This window comes from Pseudorca crassidens, chromosome 13, assembly GCF_039906515.1.
Source record: "Pseudorca crassidens isolate mPseCra1 chromosome 13, mPseCra1.hap1, whole genome shotgun sequence".
Lineage (NCBI taxonomy): Eukaryota > Metazoa > Chordata > Mammalia > Artiodactyla > Delphinidae > Pseudorca > Pseudorca crassidens.
The window spans coordinates 60,068,653-60,085,898 of NC_090308.1; the positions used below are offsets into that span (position 1 = coordinate 60,068,653).

At 40.0% G+C, this 17,246-nt stretch overlaps 1 protein-coding gene across 1 annotated transcript; it reads left to right on the forward strand.

Moving 5' to 3' along the window:
• Window positions 1-223: 223 nt before the first annotated feature.
• Window positions 224-6,234, forward strand: NDUFAF4 (NADH:ubiquinone oxidoreductase complex assembly factor 4). Its single transcript, XM_067702541.1, has 3 exons — window positions 224-499; window positions 1,033-1,136; window positions 4,351-6,234. The coding sequence occupies exons 1-3, from the start codon at window positions 364-366 to the stop codon at window positions 4,636-4,638; spliced, it is 528 nt and encodes a 175-aa protein (XP_067558642.1). The 5' UTR covers window positions 224-363; the 3' UTR covers window positions 4,639-6,234.
• The last annotated feature ends 11,012 nt before the right edge of the window (window positions 6,235-17,246 follow it).

A 17,246-nucleotide genomic window follows, 5' to 3' on the forward strand; every position in this document is an offset into this window, starting at 1 on the left:
ATCTGGGGTGAGGCCCGACGTGAAACTGCTTTAAAACTTCCCGCCCGACTCCACCAGTCTCCGGAGAGGTAAGCCACCGTGTGTCCGAACCTTAAGTCCCGCCCCATCTCGCCGGAAGCGGCCACAGGGGGGAGCACATCCAGGCCCCGGAGGAAGGCGCGCTTCCTTTGAGATACTCTGGGCGGAGACGCTGCATGCGCCCTCCCGACCGCTGGGGGGCGAATGGCGCGCAATCAGCGTCCGCTTTCCGGCGCGCGGCCAGAGCGACCCAGACATGCTCACGCTCCGGTGCGTCCCGGAGGTCGCCCGCGCCGGTGTTTAACCACGTGTGGTGTGAATTTAAGGGCATCATGTTATGAAGAGATGGGGGCTGCGGTGACTCGCGCAATCAGGAATTTCAACCTAGAGAACCGGGCGGAACGGGAAATCAGCAGGATGAAGCCCTCCCCCGCTCCGAGGCACCCCTCCACCAAGAACCTCTTGCGAGAGCAGATGAGCAGTAAGTGGTGCCAGGGCGCGTGGGGCCTTGCGGTGCGGGCTCCCTGTGCGGGCTGGGCTGTTCCACGCCGGTGGACCTCCGTCCAGTGGTGGGGGTGACCGGGGTCGGCTGCAGTCACTCGGGTCAGCCGAGCGCGGGAAGGGGGAGCCACCAGGCCGGTGACATTGAGACAGTCCCCTTGCGCTCGCGGTGGAGGCGGCGGCTCTGCCTACTTCGTAGTCCTGGAGATGTTAGCTTGTGCCCCCGCTGCCCCCGCCCTCCCCGGCTTTTGTCTTTAATGCTCAGTGACTTGATACAGGGAATCAAAATCAGAAGGGATCGTGTGCAAGAGAACTCTCTAGATGTCTTCACAGATTGATAGACACCGAGCTTGACCTAGCATTTTGAGTTACACTTAAAACATGTTCTGTAGTGTTCGAGTGATTGTTGATTAAGCAAAAAGTTAAAAGTGACTGTCTTGTGTTAAGTGTTTACGATCTTAGAGGAAACTTTCTTTGGCTTTAAATATTGTGACATTCTTTTTCTTTCTTTAGGCCATCCAGAAATTAAGGGAGAAATTGCTAGAAAAGATGACAAACTGCTGTCATTACTAAAAGATGTGTATGTCCATTCCAAAGATCCCGTGTCTTTTGTTCAGGTAATGTGTGTTTTAATTGAGTAAATACATAATTTAACCCTTTGGGGCTCCAGGAGAATGACCAAGAGAAGTGTGGCAAATAGTAAAAAAGAGTGAGCGCTCTGCAAGTGTAAAACTGTCAGTGTGCTTCTGACCAGAATGCAGAGCATTGGCAAAGTTGAAGTACAGCAGTCTAAGCCAGACACATATGCCTCCGTTCATTGGATATTTTCCGAAATTCTAAAAGACTTGTGAAAGTATTGATTGTGTGCAACTCGGTGAATTATTTGGTATTATTTCAGAATTTGTAAGATTTGGTACGGTACTTCTAGTGATTGTCATTGGAATGACCAAGGGAGGGCTTTAATACTATTTTCTCATACTTCAGTGGATTGAGGTATGTTTTAATATCAGAGATTCCTTTAGTGTTGTGTTGTTGGTGCTTGATTTTTTTAAATTTTGTTTTTTAAGAATATTATTAAGATAGAATACGTAAAGATAGGGAGATCACAGAATACACTGGGAACGGGAACCTGTATGTAAGTGCCAGGCACAAGTGCTTTGCATACAGAGAAGAACAAAACGTCTCTAGTCCTTGATTTCACGGTGCTTATAGTGTTGTGAGGGACACAGGCATTAAACAGATGAGCAACCATAGGTACATAGTTACTAATGACTCTCTGAAGGAGAAATATAGGCACAGTGAGCATATCAGAGGGACTTTTTTGAGACTGAAGGATCAGGGATGGTTTCTGAGGAAGTGACATTCAAACTCAGGCCTGAAGGATGGGTGGGAGTTAACCAGATGAGTTTGTGGGGCAGGAAGGTTCTAAGTAGGAGGAAGAGTTTGATTGAAGGAGAGGGAATTGCCAATGACAATTCCTATCTTTCCATTCTAAAATTCTCTGCTTGTCTCTGTAGATAGGCAATAGACGGTTTGCACAGATAAAGTTATTAGTATGATTTTCACTAGAGAAGAGATATAAAACTCATGTACAATAAGGTATGTAAATTGTTGCACACAATAGCAGTTGTAGAGTTCGATTATCACCACATACTCATAAGAAATATATGTATAGGGGTTGATGTTCATGTTCTTTATGTTATTTTTAGGCAGGAGTTAGATAATACTTCTAAGTATTGTTTCTCTCACATGTACTTATTCATTCGAAAATTGGCTCTTGGGGAGCAAAAAACACTTCTTATGTATAAAACACAGAAATGTAGTTATAATACATAGGATACATACAGTGGTATTAAAATTTCTTGGGGGGGTATTAGGAAAAGTCTGAAAAGACTCACGCAGAGTGATAATGAAGAAAAGGTTGAAGTGCCTATTTATGTTCTTTGTACCTTTTTTTCTTTTGGGCAGTTCATAATTTTCTTAATGATTTGTGATGTCCCTGGACATCAGTGGAAAGTGAAGAAGTTGTTAGGAGTATTTCAGGCCAGAGTTACAGTATGAAGGTAGGAGAGAGTGTGATGCCTTTAGAGTTCAGTACAGTTAGGAGAAAGTATGAGGGATGAATTTGGGAGAAATGAGGTGGGGTAGAGAGTAATAGGGGCCCGATCATGAAGATCCTTATTTGTCTTGCTAAGGAATTTGGGTTTTATCCTGAGGGCGGTGGGAAATCATTGAAGAGTTTCCTGTCGATCAGTGACATCAGATTTGCTTCATTCTGGGGACAGTTTTGAGAGTGGGCTGGGAAGGAACGAAATGCATTTTATCTAGTTAGAGGAGACCAGGGTTTTGCAGTAGTTCCTGCAAGAGACGTTGGCTTGGACAAGGGTGATTTGGTGACTGGGAGAGAAGTGAACGGGTTTGAGAGGGACTTTGGTAGTATCAGCAGGATTTGGTCGTTGATTGCCTATAATGAGAGAGAGGGGGAGGTGTAAGGTATCACGTAAGAGAAGCTCTGGGTTTTGGAGTGGGATATGGGAGGTGGGTGGTAATGATCACCGAGCTAGTGGATATGGGGGTAGTATTGGATTTTCAGAGGAAAGGGATAAGTTCAGTTTTGGACATGTTGATTTTGATGTGCTTATAGATTATCCAAGTAAAGATGTCATTTGTCATTTGGGAATTTGGATCTGGAAGTCAGGAGAAAGGTCGAGGTTTGAGATCACATTCGAGAGTCATTAACACGTAGATAATAATAATAAGGGGGTGTGTGGGATTGCTTGGGAGGAATGTGTAGAGTGAGAAGACAGCCTGGGCTAGAATTTGGTGCACACTAACATTTACGGGGCATCTGAAGGGAAATAGTCCACAAAGGAAACAGAAGGAACCACTACAGAGACAGATGGAAAACTAGGAGAGGGGTGGTATGGAAACCAAAGGAAAGATAGTTGTGGGTCCGTGGGAGTGGTCAGCAATGTCAGGTGCTGTAGTGAGTTCAGATAAAGCCTGAAAAGTGTCCTCTGGATGCAGATCTAATCTTCTGGATTTGAGATCACAAGTATCTCTTTTAAAGTTGAACTAAAAAGAAGGAAACTGGTCATAAAAAAAGTGTTGCTTTTGGGTTTGGTGGGTGTTTGTAAAATTTGGTGACTACAGCATTTTCATATTTTGACCAAACAGCAGTAATAGGCAGGGTGCATTTGAAAGGAAAGGTAAAGAGGGATGGTTGGTGTAGCTGATAGAGGAATGGAATACAGAGCACAAATGCAAGGGTTAAGCTTGGGCGGGACAGACAGATGGAAAGATGGGTGTTATAGGTAGTTTTACTTATATTTATTGCGGTCTTAGAGGCATTAGTTTATTTTCTCTGAAGAGGCAAGATCTCTAGCAATATTTGAATTCATTCAAGGTGTTTGGAGGCACTGAATATGAAATACAAAACTAGGAAACAGAATGGAGATTATCAAGGTACGCCGTTAGAGCAGCATCAGAATCCTGCCCTTCTAAAGCAGTTTTTTATCTTTTCTAATCAGTGCATTATTGTTGTTCTTTTAATATATATGAAATAATGTAGTAAGTGGATGGTATACATTTGATTATTATTTTCTAGAACTACCTAAATTTTCTAATGATTGACTTATGGTTATGAAACGGTGATATGGCAAAAGTGCCATTGAACTATGACTCATTATAATGAGAAAATATAGTTTAGAAAATCATGGGTAGTATTTATTTGAAGAAGAATAATAGAGATTCTAGAATCATGAAAGTAGATGTCAAATCCTTGCTCTCATCTTGAAAGCTTATTTTTTGGTTTTTGTTTCTTGATACTAGGTAAAGGATGCTGGAACACCTCAGAAGCCAAAGGAGTTCAGGTTGCCAAAAGACCATCATTCTGACATGATGAATGTTAAGAACATTCCCAAAGGCAAAATTTCCATTGTAGAGGCACTGACACTTCTCAATAATCATAAACTTTATCCAGACACATGGACTGCTGAGAAAATAGCTGAAGAATACCATCTAGAACAGCAAGATGTAAATTCCCTTCTCAAATATTTCGTTACTTTTGAAGTTAAAATCTTACCCCCTGAAGGCAAGAAAGCAATACAATCAAAATGAAGAGAATCTTGAAATAACTTTTCCTTTATTTACTCTGCATCCCTGTACCCTGTTTATTTTCTCATTTTTAGCATATTAAATTATATAAATTACCAAATGTGTTAAGCTCCCTCCTTGTGAGAGCATGCTATTTATTGAGCTCTGCTGAATTTTCAGGATTGCTGTTAGAATTAATTTTGTTCTCTTTTAAACTTTAATTTGGTTTAGGCATATGTTCTTATGCAATAACTTATTAGCATGACTAATCAGCACATGTATAAATGTATTATAAATAAAAGAGTTATCATACTTTAGGCAAATCATATCATCAGCCTTTAAATTGATATATAACCTCTTGGGAAATGTCCTGAATCCCTCGTTTAACATTCAAAGCTTCACCTTCCAATTTTGGTGGTTAGTTTATGTATGAAATAACTTTTTAAAAATATAAACAGGAATTGGTGTATTTAAAATTTTAGCAGTCTCTGCTTTGACAAACATAAGTTCAAAAACTTTCAGAGAGACAGGCATAGTGGAACCTATCTGAAAAAAATAACTTTTCTCTGGACTTAGCATAGAAATACAAGGAAATTTTAAAGAGTGGATAAATCAGAGAACTATGGTAAATTGAATTTGGTGATCAAATACATATATTATTTTCTAATTTAAATGCTGGTTGAAAGAAGAGAAAAAATAACAAGTAGAAATATAAAGTGGGATCACTGGAAGGGAAATTGCTGCTTCATCCATTTAACAAACTTCTGAGCACAGTGTGTCTTAAGTGAGATTGTGTAACTTGAGCTCTGTCATATTACTACCTGTGGGATTTTGGGTAGATTGTGTAACCTCTTTGAGATTGAATTTCCCCTATAAGAAGTATAGTGCTGCCTTATTAAATCAAAGGGTTACTGTGACGATACATAAGATAACAAAGGACTACAAAGGACTGAACGAATTCGACTCATTTTTTTCCATCTGAGAAGAGCAGCCTGGGGAGGTTTCATGACCTAGCTAAGATTATTCTGTAGTTTATGACATAGCCAGGCCCAGAATTTAGGCTTTCAAAGTCCTAGTGGTATGTTTTTTTCAAAAAATATATCTCAAAAGTGTAGAAGGTGTGAGTTGTGGGAATATTCAGAGAATGTGGTAAGAAAAATTCCAGGTTATCAGTGTCTTTCTGAGGGAAGACAGGCATTCCCTACTTTCCAGGGATTTCCCTGGAAATGGTATGGAAGTTGCTGAGGAATTCAGCATGATGATGGAATGAGGCATTTGTAATGTTGAGAAGAGAAAAACTGACTGAGATGGGTAAGTTTTAAGCTGTATTCAAGTGCAGTCCCATTATGTGAATAAACTATACCTACCTATATTTGGTTCAAAACTAGTTCTTTTAAGAAAAAAAGAATTCTTAATATAAAATTGTATTTTAAAACTCCGATAACTCAATTATCAAAACTGTTTTCTTTTACCAAATAAAGGTCAATACTTGTACTTGAATCACTAATACTGCTATTTCTGAGCCATCTTCCCTATTCAAATTTGCACTGTGATTAGGCGGCTGTAAATATAGCTGTTGTTATGTGTGTCACATGATAAAATAAAGTACTTCCCATATCATTCATTGGCCTATTACTGCTTTTTATTACAGGTAGGAGAGTGTTGGGTAGTAGTGGTGTCACAGAAGGCATGGAGTTGAGATTCAGAAAAATCTAGATGTAGATCTCAGCATCCGTCTAGCCATGTGATGTTAGAAATGTCCTCAACTGTAAAACAGGTAATTGCTAACATCTTAAAAGCAGTTACTGTACTAGGCATTGATCAAGAAAATTTAATAGGCATGAGGGTAAGTACTGTTAACCATATTTTACAGGGAAAATTGAAGCATAGAAATCTAAAGTAACTTTTAAAAGATTACCTAGCAAACATTGGAACCTGGATTTAAACCCTTGTAGGTTATTTTCAAAACCTTGTGCTTCTAACTACAACACTATGTTGTCTTTCTGTGGGATTATAAGAATTAAGTGAGGAGGGACCTTCAAGATGGCAGAGGAGTAAGACGTGGAGATCACTTTCCTCCCCACAGATACATCAGAAATACATCTCCATGTGGAACAACTCCTACAGAACACCTACCGAGTGCTGGCCAAAGACCTCAGACTTCCCAAAAGGCAAGAAAATCCCCACGTACCTGGGTAGGGCAAAAGGAAAAACAAAAAAAACGGACAAAAGAATAGGAATGGGACCTGAACCTCCCTCTGGGAGGGAGCTGTGAAGAGTGAAAAGCTTCCACACACTGGGAAGCCTCTTCACTGGTAGAGACGGGGCAGGCAGGGGGGAAGCTTCAGAGCCACAGAGGAGAGTGCAGCAACAAGGGTGCAGAGAGCAAAACGGAGAGATTCCCGCACAGAGGAATGGTGGTGACCAGCAGTCACCAGCCTGAGAGGCTTGTCTGCTCACCCACCGGGGAGGGCAGGGGCTGGAAGCTGAGGCTCAGGCTTTGGAGGTCAGATCCCAGGGAGAGGACTGGGGTTGGCTGTGTGAACACAGCCTGAAGGGGGCTAGTGTGCCACAGCTAGCTGGGAGGGAGTCCGGGAAAAAGTCTGGACCTGCCTAAGAGGCAAGAGACCATTGTTTCAGGGTGCACGAGGAGAAGGGATTCCTTCCCCATGTTCCCATAGAAGGCACAGCACTGCCTAAGTGAGCTCCAGAGATGGGCGGGAACCACGGCTATCAGCTTGGACACCAGAGAAGGGCATGAAATGCTAACGCTGCCACGAAGAATCCTGTGTGCAAGCACAGGTCAGTATCCAACCCCTGCCCCCCGCTGGGAGCCTGTGCAGTCTGCCACTGCCAGTGTCCCATGATCCAGGGACAACTTCCCCAGAGAACACACGGCACGCCTCAGGCTGTTGCAATGTCATGGCAGCCTCTGCTGCGACAGGCTCTCCCTGCGTTCCAATTATGACTACCATACCCCTCCCTCTCCCCAGCCTGAGTGAGCAAGAGAGCCCTAATCAGCTGCTGCTTAACCCCCTCCTGTGTGAGCAGGGAACAGACTCCTGAGGGTGGCCTACATGCAGAGGTGGGGCCAAAACCAAAGCTGAACCCCAGGAGCTGTGCAAACAAAGAGGGAAAGGGAAATCTCTCCCTGAAGCCTCAGGAGCAGCAGATTAAATCCCCACAATCAACATGATGAACGCTGAATCTGAAGAATACCTGAGTAGACAACGAATGTTCCCAAATTGAGGTGGTGGACTTTGGGAGCAACTGTAGACTTTGGGTTTGCTGTCTGAGACTGATTTGGTTTTGATTTTTATATTTATCTTAGTTTAGTTTTTAGTGCTTGTTATCATTGGTGGATTTATTGTTTTTGTTGCTCTCTTCTATTTTTATTTTAATAATTAAAAAAATTTTTTTACTATTTTTTTATTATTATTTTTTTCTTTCTTCTCCCTTCTCTCTGAGCCATGTGACTGACAGGGTCTTGATGCTGTGACAGGCTTGAGCCTCTCAGGTGGGAGAGCCGAGTTCAGGACATTGATCCACCAGAGACCTCCTGGCTCCACGTAATATCAATCGGTGAGTACTCTCCCAGAGATCTCCATCTAAATGCCAAGACCCAGCCCCACCCAATGGCCAGCAAGCTCCAGTGCTGGGCACTCCATACAAAACAACTAGCAAGACAGGAACACAACCCCACCCATTAGCAGAGAGGCTACCTGAAATCATACTGAGTTCACAGACACACCAAAACACATCACTGGACTTGGCCCTGCCCACCAGAAAGACAAGATCCAGCCCCACTGACCAGAAAACAGGCACCAGTCCCCTCCCCCAGGAAGCCTACACAAGCCACTGAAACAACCTCACCCACTGGGGGCAGACACCAAAAACAATGGGAATTAACGAACCTGCAGCCTGGGGAAAAGAGACCCCAAACACAGTAAGTTAAACAAAATGAGAAGACAGAGAAATACGCAGCAGATGAAGGAGCAAGGTAAAAACGCACCAGACCAAACAGATGAAGAGGAAATAGGCAGTCTACCTGAAAAAGAATTCAGACTAATGATAGTAAAGATGATCCAAAATCTTGGAAATAGAATGGAGAAAATACAGGAAGCATTTAACAAGGACCTAGAAGAACTAAAGAGCAAACAAACAATGATGAACAACACAATAAATGAAATTAAAAATTCTCTAGAAAGAAACAATAGCAGAATAACTGAGGAAGACTCAGATCAACAGAATTAGAAATGAAAAAGGAGAGGTAACAACCGACACTGCAGAAATACAAAGGATCATGAGAGATTACTGCAAGCAACCGTATGCCAATAAAATGGACAACCTGAAAGAAATGGACAAATTCTGAGAAAAGCACAACCTTCCAAGACTGAACCCAGATATAATAGAAAATATAAACAGACCAGTCACAAGTCCTGAAATTGAAACTGGGATTAAAAATATTCCAACAAACAAAAGCCCAGGACCAGATGGCTTCACAGGCAAACTCTATCAAACATTCAGAGAAGAGCTAACACCCATCCTTCTCAAACTCTTCCAAAACATTGCAAAACATTGCAGAGGAAGGAACACTCCCAAACTCATTCTATGAGGCCACCATCACCCCGATACCAAAACCAGACAAAGATGTCACCAAAAAAGAAACTACAGGCCAATATCACTGATGAACATAGATGCAAAAATCCTCAACAAAATACTAGCAAACAGAATCCAGCAGCACACTGAAAGGATCATATACCATGATCAAGTGGGGTTTGTCCCAGGAATGCAAGCATTCTTCAGTATATGCAAATCAATCAATGTGATACACCTTATTAATAAATTGAAGAATAAAAACCATATGATCATCTCAATAGATGCAGAAAAAGTTCTGACAAAATTCAACACCCATTTATGATAAAAACCCTGAAGAAGGTAGGCATAGAGGGAAACTACCTCAACATAATAAAGGCCATATATGACAAACCCACAGCCAACGTTGTCCTCAATGGTGAAAAACTGAAAGCATTTCCGCTAAGATCAGGAACAAGACAAGGTTGCCCACTCTCACCACTATTAGTCAACATAGTTTTGGAAGTTTTAGCCACAGCAGTCAGAGAAGAAAAAGAAATAAAAGGAATCCAAATCCGAAAAGAAGAAGTAAAACTGTCACTGTTTGCAGATGACATGATACTCTACATAGAGAATCCTAAAGATGCTACCAGAAAACTACTAGAGCTAATCAATGAATTGGTAAAGTAGCAGGATAAAAAATTAATGCAGAGAAGTCTCTTGCATTCCTGTACACTAAGGCTGAAAAATCTGAAAGAGAAATTCAGGAAAAATTCCCATTTACCATTGCAACAAAAAGAATAAAATACCTAGGAATAAACCTACCTAAGGAGACAAAAGACCTGTATGCAGAAAACTATAAGACACTGATGAAAGAAATTAAAGATGATACAAATAGATGGAGAGATATACCATGTTATTGGATTGGAAGAATCAACATTGTGAAAACGAGTCTACTACCCAAAGCAATTGACAGATTCAATGCAATCCCTATCAATCTGCCAATGGCATTTTTCACAGAAGTAGAACAAAAAATTTCACAATTTGTATGGAAACGCAAAAACCCCAAACAGCCAAAGCAACCTGGAGAAAGAAAAATGGAGCTGAGGAATCAGGCTCTCAGACTTCAGACTATACTACAAAGATACACAAAAACAGAAATATAGATCAGTGGAACAGGATAGAAAGCCCAGAGATAAACCCCCACACATATGGTCACCTCATCTTTGACAAAGGAGTCAAGAATATAGAGTGGAGAAGAGACAGCTTCTTCAATAAGTGGTGCTGGGAAAACTGGACAGCTACATGTAAAAGAAAGAAATTAGAACACTTCCTAACACCATACACAAAAATAAACTCAAAATGGATTAAGGACCTAAATGTAAGGCCAGACACTATAAAACTCTTAGAGGAAAACATAGAACACTCTATGACATAAATCACAGCAAGGTCCTTTTTGTCCCACTCTTAGAGTAATGATAATAAAAACAAAAATAAACAAATGGGACCTAATGAAACTTAAAAGCTTTTGCATGGCAAAGGAAACCATAAAGAAGACGAAAAGACAACCCTCAGAATGGGAGAAAATATTTGCAAACGAAGCAACCGACAAAGGATTAATCTCAAAAATATACAAGCAGCTCATGCAGCTCAGTATCAAAAAAACAAAAAACCCAATCCAAAAATGGGCAGAAGACCTAAATAGACACTTCTCCAAAGAAGATATACAGATTGCCAACAAACACATGAAAGGATGCTCAACATCACTAATCATTAGAGAAATGGAAATCAAACCTACAATGAGGTATCACCTCACACAAGTCAGAATGTCCATCATCAAAAAAGCTGCAAACAATAAATCCTGGAGAGCGTATGAAGAAAAGGGAAGCCTCTTGCACTGTTGGTGGGAATGTAAATTGATACAACCACTCTGAAGAACAGCATGGAGGTTCCTTAAAAAGTAAAAATAGAACTACCATATGACCCAGCAATCCCACTACTGGGCATATACCCTGAGAAAACCATAATTCAAAAAGAGACATGTACCACAATGTTCATTGCAGCACTATTTACAATAGCCAGCACATGGAAGCAACCTAAGTGTCCATTGACAGATGAATGGATAAAGAAGATGGGGCACATATATACAATGGAATATTACTCAGCCATAAAAAGAAACAAATTGAGTTACTTGTAGTGAGGTGGATGGACCTAGAGTCTGTCATACGGAGTGAAGTAAGTCAGAAAGAGACAAACAAATACCATATGCTAACACATATATATGGAATCTAAAAAAAAAAAAGGGTGCTGATGAACCTAGGGGCAGTACAGGAATAAAGACAAAGACGTAGAGAATGGACTTGAGGACATGGGGAGGGAGGGAAGGGGAAGCTAGTACGAAGTGAGAGAGTAGCACTGACATATACACACTACCAAATGTAAAATAGATAGCCAGTGGGAAGCAGCTGCAAAGCACGGGGAGATCAGCTCTGTGCTTTGTAACCACCTAGAGGGGTGGGATAGGGAGGGTGGGAGGGAGACACAAGAGGGAGGGGATATGGGGATATATGTATACATATAGCTGATCCACTTTGTTATACAGCAGAAACTAACACAACATTGTAAAAAATTAAAAAAAAAAAAAAGGAATTAAGTGAAATGGCTCTCAAGGTGCCTGGGCCATGTGAAGCCAGGATGACTCAGTGCCCACTGTGTATGAGAATCATCTGTGGACCTCTGGAAAGATTGGTGTCTGGGCCTTCTCTGCTGTCGTTGACTGCTTTAGTAAGGGTGAGAGACTCCTCTGTTGATGAGCTTTGGATCAGGATGTTTTGAAAATATTTAATGGCCAGTGTGGCACCAGACTGTCCAAATTGTGCAGACCATCTGTGCAGTTTGAATATCAGCATTGTCTGGGTCTAAAGTTTCCAAAAAGAAGAAAAGGAGCAAGAGTTAGGAGGGTGAATTTGAAGGAGTTTGAAGGAGAGAAGCTTTCCAGAGCATGAAAAAGGGAAGAAGGAAAGAGTTCCTTGAGATGAAAAGGTTTGGGTTAGCAGGGTCAGGGGAAGAGGCAGGGAGGTTAATCATAGGGTGGGCAGGAGAACTTGGATCCAGAAAGCTGATTCAGGAATGCTGCCCAAGTGGGTGGATTTGGCAGAGTTCTATCATTAATAGGGTCACCATATAATTTACTGGCCAAACTAGAACACTTTTGAGAGTGAAAAGGGCACCAATTACATTAGGACAATTGGGACAATAGTCCATATATAAAAACCAAAGCTTTACATTCAGAGCATTTGGGTGACTAATTCCGTGGTTTTTCTTTGCCATTGTCAGCACTCCAACAATAGAACTATGTCTTGGGGAGCATACATGAGAAGAATTGTAGAAGTTAGAAGAACAGAATCCTGAGCAGAGATGAAGTTCTGTAAGTTTTAATGTATTAATGTTGTGAAGTACATAGTGGATAACACCAAAATTGATTCTTCCTTACTTCCTGTGAGGAAAAAGGCAATGTGTACAGCACTATAAAGATGGGTAATTTGGAGACAAGAATTTAGTCAAATGGAATAAACCAGTACTTGGATATTGAGAAGTATTCCCTGAGATGAAAGGAAATAGGTAACAGTGCACAGTCTTGAGGAGCAGGAATATTTCTTGGCTGTGTGAGAGAATATAACCTTTGGAAATGTTATCTAATTTTGAAAGAAGAAAGCCACCACAATGGCACCTGAATGACAATGAACTCTGCTTGTGGCTCCAAAGAAAATAAACTAATGAAAGGATTTATGTGTAGGATTGCTTACTGACATTCACATCAGGAAACGGAGGTGGGGGGGGGTCACTGAGGAAAAAAAAATAAGCAGTATTTAATTGATTTGTAAAATAAGCCTCAGGCCTCCTCCTTATTCCAGAAGAGTAAGTAATGATTAAATGTAATATATGTTTGGTAGTAAAAATTCCATTTAGAGATAATGATTTTGAGCAGTTTTGCTCTTTTAGTATACTTTGTAGCACTTATGCATGGGAAATATCATAGCCAGATTTTTCTTTAAATGCCTTCCTGCATTTCTAGGTAAGCATAATAGTTCAGTTAAATTAATCTAATAATTTAACTGAACTATATAATGAAGTTCATTATTTTTATTCTGTAATTATCTATAGTTTCCTTTCATTTTTCAATGAGGCTTATTGCACAGTAGTATGGTTTTGTGTAATATTTAAATTTTATTTTTCGTTTAGTTTAGTTTTTTCAATATATGGCATTATGATTTCACACAAATTTATATGAATTAGTGAGTAAACAGATGCTGCATTTTAATTTTTCAATTAAGAAACAAGTGGGCTCCTATTTATTATTTAGATTTTTATTGGTGTAGGGAAACCCCTGCAGAGAGTATTCAATTCTTACTAACTCTATTTACTGCTCCTTAGGCCATTATCTGTTATTCAATCATTTCTATTTCAGCCTTTCTGTTCCTAGTGCTGGTCCACAGCTGATGCTGTTGGTTCAGATAAGGTGCTTAGAAATGGAAAACCACTTAAAATACCACAATGTCACCAAAGCGAATGAGCATCTTTTCTCCTCTTTGGTTATTCTTGTTACATATTTTTCCTATTGTTGCTGACCATGGTGTTTTAGGAGGAACAGAAAAATTAACATAAAAGATTTTAAAAGGACCAGATTTAAGAGATTCTAAAGCCTTTAAGACAACATCCTTAATGAGCCCTTTATTAAATATTTAGGTTGCCACATTCTATTTATTAAGAGACCCACTTTTAGGTAGGTCAAATGTGTGACCCACTTCTGCATGTAGGTATAAGATTAATAGCACGATTTATTAAAACTTTGCTTGCTCAAGTAATTTGTTACGCCAAAAGAAGACAAACATTTCAACTTTGCTTTGTAGTGTTTAAGAGAGAAGTGGCTTTTCAAATCATTTCCTCAAATCAGTAATAACTATTCATTTATTTATTCATCACCACAAATATTTATTGCTCTATTTACTGTGTGCCAGGCACTGTTCTAGAAGCTAGGGACTCAGCAGGGAAGATAACAAAATCTCATGGAACTTACAGTTTTACAACATTAGCTGCTGTTTTAGTTATCTATTGGTCCACAGCAAATCATCTCAAAATCTAGCAGCTTAAGAAAAACAATTCCTTATTATCTTTCAGGGTTTTGTAGATTGTTGGAGCTCAGCTGGGCAGTTTTCCCTTGTGATCTCTCATGTAGGTATGGTTGGGACTGGTGTTATCTGAAGGCTAAACTGGGCTGGGCATCCAAGATGGCCCACTCACATGACAGGCAGTCGATGCTAGTTGTTGGCTGAGAGTTTAGCCAAGACTGGATCAGAGCATCTGTAGGCAAGCTCTCCATGTGGCATGGGCTTCTTATAGCATGGTGACTGGCTGGGTTCCAAAAGCAAATGTTGCAGGACAAAGAAAGAAGAACCGTCAGAAATTGTCAGAGCATCACTTCTTTACTCTATTTGTCAGTGCAGTCAGAGCATGGCTTGATTCAAGGGTAGGGGGCATAGGCCATACGTCCTAATGGGAAAAGTGTCAAAGAATTTGTTGTCATCTTTGCCCTTTGCAGTGCATCATATCAGGTAATGCATGCTGTCAATTTGTCTCATTTGGATGATGTTAACTTTGACAGCTTGTTTAAGGTGGTATCTGCCATATTTTCTCTGTAAAATTACTAGTTTTTCCCTTGTAATTAATAACTTATTGATTAAGAAGGGACATGAGAGGTACTAAAAGTGTTATCTGTTTTAATCTGGGCAGACATTGCATTAAGTATATACCTATGTACAAATACATCAAGCTGTTCATTTCAAAATAAAGCATTTTACATACTTTAGTATAATATGCTTACTATTTCAATGAAAAAGAAAAAATTTTTTTCACTCTTCACCTTTATACCTTGCCCAGTTGTACTTTGGTTGGTTTGACAATGATTCCACTAATCTCCCAATTACAAAGACCAAAAAAGTCAGACACCTCTTCACTGTTCTCTAACTTACCCCCACCTGCAGCTTCTGGCCTCTGTCATGACTCTCTATAATTCGTTTTCCAACTGGCACCCAGACTAATTTTTCTAAAAAAATGCAACTGTGAAACTGTTGTTCCCCTGCTTTAAATTCATTTCATCACCCCTAGGATAAAATCCAAGTTCCTTGAATTATAAGTAACTCCATGCCTGCTTAATCTCTCCAAACTCATCTCTCATGACTCTCAGTGTGAACGCAGTCTTCCTTACTTAGTTTCCTACTGAGGTAGGTATTTGCCTATGACCTAAAAGGCAAAATAACACTTCAGCGGTTTATTGAATGGTAATTTAGTTCAATTCTGTTTGATGAATATTACTGAGTACTAATTGAGTGCAAGCCTCTGAGCTAGGTACAGAGGTAAGTGTTATGATAAGGAATGAATGTAGTCCTTGCTTCCCATTGGGATAAGAGAAGTGTACAAATTACCCCACTACAGAGCAGAATTTAATAAGTGCCCTAAGAAGTATAAACACAATGCAATGGGAATTCATAGGAGGGAGCGATGAAAGCCTTGCTGATCAGGGTTTGTCTTAATTAATGCTACTGTCTCAAGGAGAATGAAGCTGCCATTTAAGGGGAAAATCATGTAAAAGGAATTAGCTACTCAAAAAATTAAGGCTCCAATAATTCAAAAAGAGTCATGTACCAAAATGTTCATTGCAGCTCTATTTACAATAGCCAGGAGATGGAAACAACCTAAGTGTCCATCATCGGATGAATGGATAAAGAAGATGTGGCACATATATACAATGGAATATTACTCAGCCATAAAAAGAAACGAAATTGAGCTATTTGTAATGAGGTGGATGGACCTAGAGTCTGTCATACAGAGTGAAGTAAGTCAGAAAGAGAAAGACAAATACCGTATGCTAACACATATATATGGAATCTAAAACAAAGAAACAAACAAAAAATTGTTCATTAAGAACCTAGGGTCAGGAAAGGAATAAAGATACAGACCTACTAGAGAATGGACTTGAGGATATGGGGAGGGGGAAGGGTAAGCTGTGACAAAGTGAGAGAGTGGCATGGACGTATATACACTACCAAACGTAAAATAGATAGCTAGTGGGAAGCAGCCACATAGCACAGTGAGATCAGCTCAGTGCTTTGTGACCACCTAGAGGGGTGGGATAGGGAGGGTGGGAGGGAGGGAGATGCAAGAGGGAAGAGATATGGGAACATATGCATATGTGTAACTGATTCACTTTGTTATAAAGCAGAAATTAACACACCATTATAAAGCAATTATACTCCAATAAAGATGTTAAAAATATAATAATAGTGGCTTCCCTGGTGACGCAGTGGTTGAGAGTCTGCCTGCCGATGCAGGGGACATGGGTTCGTGCCCCCATGAAAAATGCCAGTGGTAGTTTGATAGGGATTGCATTGAATCTGTAGATTGCTTTGGGTAGTACAGTCATTTTCACAATGTTGATTCTTCAAATCCAATAACATGGTATATCTCTCCATCTATTTGTATCATCTTTAATTTCTTTCATCAGTGTCTTATAATTTTCTGCATACAGTTCTTTTGTCTCCTTAGGTAGGTTTATTCCTAGATATTTTATTCTTTTTGTTGCAATGGTAAATGGGAGTGTTTTCTTAATTTCACTTTCAGATTTTTCATCATTAGTGTATAGGAATGCTGGAGATTTCTCTGCATTAATTTTGTACCCTGCTACTTTACCAAATTCATTGATTAGCTCTAGTAGTTTTCTGGTAGCATCTTTAGGATTCTCTATGTAGAGTATCATGTCATCTGCAAACAGTGACAGCATTACTTCTTCTTTTCCGATTTGGATTCCTGTTATTTCCTTTTCTTCTCTGATTGCTGTGGCTAAAACTTCCAAAACTATGTTGAATAATAGTGGTCTTGTTCCTGATCTTAGTAGAAATGCTTTCAGTTTTTCACCATTGAGGACGATGTTGGCTGTGGGTTTGTCATATATGGCCTTTATTATGTTGAGGAAAGTTCCCTCTATGCCTACCTTCTTCAGG